Source organism: Aplidium turbinatum, chromosome 5 (genome assembly GCF_918807975.1).
Source record: "Aplidium turbinatum chromosome 5, kaAplTurb1.1, whole genome shotgun sequence".
NCBI classification, from domain to species: domain Eukaryota; kingdom Metazoa; phylum Chordata; class Ascidiacea; order Aplousobranchia; family Polyclinidae; genus Aplidium; species Aplidium turbinatum.
Genome location: NC_137476.1, coordinates 28156720 through 28160301, shown reverse-complemented (window position 1 = coordinate 28160301; position 3582 = coordinate 28156720). Strand labels below are relative to the sequence as shown.

The following is a 3582-nucleotide window of genomic DNA, read 5'->3' as shown; positions in this document are numbered from 1 at the left end:
AGTGGTCCAATGGGCATATTTCTTGGCAAATGCTAGCCGTTGTTTTTTCATCCGCTCATTGATAAAAGGCTTTTTGACAGCTTTACGGCTCGGAAGATCCAAGTCCTTTTGGAGGCGGTGCTGAACTTCCTCTGAATTCTCATCACTACTTTATTCTAATAAAATGCCCAAAGCAATTCTACAGTAACATTGTCTTGCTAATAGCCCATTGTGTACGTATTATACATCATAATTGATTTGAGTGAAACAATTGCCTTTTATGCAATACACAATGGTTTAATACTTATTGCAATTAAAAACGTGTGAAAAGGATCGAGGTCTCAAGTCATTTTGCGGTAGCTGTATATACTATTTAGGTTTTGCTCTCACAGTTTTTCAGTACTATACCATTCCCTCATAAGCAAAAAATTGTGAATAAAATTATTAAATGTTGCAAAGATCACTTTGTAGAACATTACAACTTTTTTTTCGGACCATGGCAGCTTCTGGACAAACTCCTTTGATCAAGCATGATAAGGGAAGTAAAGAATTTTCAATAGCGTTCCAAGACATTTCTGAAAAAGGGTATATAACATATGATAACATTAATGAAAAGACTGTAGACTTGCAGCATACATTCGTTCCCGAAAGTCTTCGTGGCAAAGGCATAGCAAAGTTGTTGGCTGAAGCTGCATTTAAATATGTTGCTGAAAATGATTTGAAAATGAAATTGACCTGTTGGTATTTACAAAAATACATTGATGAAAATCCAATTCCAGAATACACAAAACGACTTGTTGAAGATTGAATGTTAGGCATAGAAAATCCAATTCTAGAATACACAAAACGACTTGTTGAGGATTGAATGTTAGGCATAGTTTTGTAAATTGCAGGCACAATTGCTTGAGATTATTAACACGTCAACTTAAAGTAGTTTGGTAGGCTTGTGTTTGCTGTGTTATTGCAAACTTTTGTGCAGTTTAGATCAATTCCTTAATTATTATCATTTGCATGGTATTGATCCATGACAATTTATGTCTTGGAAACTGCTTTGAAGTTACATTATGTAATTCTAATGCATTTTGTTAATAAATATGCCAAGCAATTGAAATGAAGAATATGTGCTTAGTCATCTAATTTTTTTTCTGGATTTCTAAAAATGTAACTTTTAGTTTAATAATGCTGTTATTGCAAAGTTTTGAATTTTTGATGCGTATTGGTTGTTGCTTTGATTCATGTTAAGACATCAATGAATAAAGCTATTGGTGTTTAAAATATAGTTTACATTTGCAAGAAAATTGCGAACACAGCCTTAAAATCACAGCCTTGCACCTGTCATCATTCATGAGGCCATGTATAATAGGGTGTCGGTAATGTTTCCCAAACTTTTTACTCTATGGATCATTGCAAGGTTATTTAAGTTGACAAAGAACCCCTAAAACATCAAAGCAGCCAAGTAAGCATACATGCATTTTTTCCTTCAACATTTTGACTTATCGTTAACAATTATTAGTATACGTGCTAGCTCATGTAATCCTTTAGATTTCTTATGAAACCATAAGGTTTCTTATGGAAGTGGAATCTACTTTGGGAGTTGCTGCCTGATACTGTATATGGCATTGGCATTGATAGTGTTTATTGATTGATAATTGGATATTGATTATTACCAATTAATTTTCTGTCACCGTATTTCATTTATGACAACATAGTGTACTGAAAGTCTATGAACTATTTCGTATTGCATATTGGTTGCCCCTCAGCTGTTGTCTGATCTTCTACAGGAAGTTTAAATAAATTGAATTGGATGGTTATGCAAACTGATAAAATGTGCTGCTTAAACAATTGCCTGCAGCATGTAAGTTGTCAAGATATCATTTTTTCCTCAATGACTTGAAAAGAGTACGGTACCGGTATATATTATATTAGTAGGGGTGGGCAAATAAAGGCATTTTGTTAATAGTATTTCCAGGACCCAATTTTTTCATGGCCATTTTTCTCTCTGAATAAGAATCCGATGAGTTCTTTTGTCTATGACGTCATTTTAGGTTGGTTCAGCGGCCATTTTCAAAACGGCCGCTGAAAAATTGATATTTTCCATCAATCAGATGAAGATTTGATCATATGGGTCATGTAATATGTCTAAATATAGGTTGTTTGGGGCGTAGATTCTAAAAATCAACTCAGTTTTGCGATTCACTGCATTGCTGTGGCGATATCATCTGAAAGTACAAAAAAAAAACGCTTTTTACATGAAAAATTAAAAATTTTTTGTGTGTTTCACCATCTAACAGAAAGTAATCATACGAATATCTCATTGACAATCATTCCCGCATAATTACACATGCCATTTCACATAATTCTGCTCAAAAGAGAGTCCAGAGTCATCGTAATGTTGGATACTGGCTTTAGTACATTTTTAATGGAGGACTTCAGTTCTTCTGCACCAAATTTTTCAACCCGGTATCGTCCGTCAGCCGCCTTAACTCGTCTCATTTGTCGAATTTCGGGTGCTACTGCTATAGTTAGTCGAAGATGGCTGACTTCGGCTAAAAGTTGTTTTCCACTCAAACATTCCAATAAATCAAGCGATGTACTTGTAACTGGACCGCCATGCAACTTGCACAAGTCGATCTGACGTAAGGTCTTCTGTGTCTTCTTGTTCTTTAGATCTGCTTTTTTAATCAGTGAAAGTTTTTTTGTTGCCTCGACAGTAGTCAGAAAGTCCGATTCCAGTTTTTTCACGCTGTTGACTTCTTCTGAGCATCTTGCCCATTTCCAGCGTGCTTTCTTTTCCAATACAGATTTTTGTTCAAAGCTGGAGTCCACCAGTTAGCCATTTGTGAAAACCACATTTTTCCGCGAGTGTGTAGTAACAGACGTACTCCCACCTGTAAGTTGCCTCTCCACAGAATCAATAACTTCCCCCATCACTGCAGCTTCCAACTTATCCAGACCACTTGGTTCGCCTTCTCGCTTGGCCTCCATCACTTCTTTTATCATTTTCAATTTTTGATAAAAAAAACCTTCACTCCATTCCAATTTCTGTCGTCATGCCGCACCTTGTTGTCAGTCTCATCACTACCCAAAAATTGCATCAGAGGGAATATGATTTCATTTCCCATTTTGGTGTAGATTTCTGAGCATCGAGTGAACCATTCATTCTGAACGTATGCGGCAACTGCAAGCACCAACTTATTGCTGTTGATGTCGACCACTTGGTTAAAGAACGCATCTATGTGCACACGATGTTGCAAATACAACCGCGCTAAATCTGCAATACGCCCAAATCGGTTAGATACAAATCCTCTAAATCCTCGGTGATCAATATTATTATCTTCCATCCACTGTGTAGTGTGTATAGTCATTGTAAAGCGAAACACTGTGAGACGCATGACTTGGCGAAAACAACTTAGCGAGTGCTATGAGTCCTAAGGTATGAACTGATGTGCCATGGGAGCCGAAAACTTTCTCACCAACAGTTAGTGGTAAGAGATTTTGCAATCCAATTTTCTGCTCAGCATTTTTGTACACTATATCTATGCCGTGGTCAACACACAGTATTATGTGAGCACAACATTTTAATCGCTTGTTGGTGTCTATGTC

General features: G+C 36.5%; 1 protein-coding gene across 1 annotated transcript; it reads left to right on the top strand.

Moving 5' to 3' along the window:
* Positions 1-475: 475 nt before the first annotated feature.
* Positions 476-787, top strand: LOC145771097 (protein NATD1-like). The gene has a single exon (XM_082582836.1). The coding sequence runs from the start codon at positions 476-478 to the stop codon at positions 785-787; it is 312 nt and encodes a 103-aa protein (XP_082438962.1).
* Positions 788-3582: the final 2795 nt, after the last annotated feature.

Excerpts from the sequence above, each read along its gene's own strand:
- LOC145771097 (XM_082582836.1), top strand. The coding sequence starts at position 476 with ATGGCAGCTTCTGGACAAACTCCTTTGATCAAGCATGATAAGGGAAGT.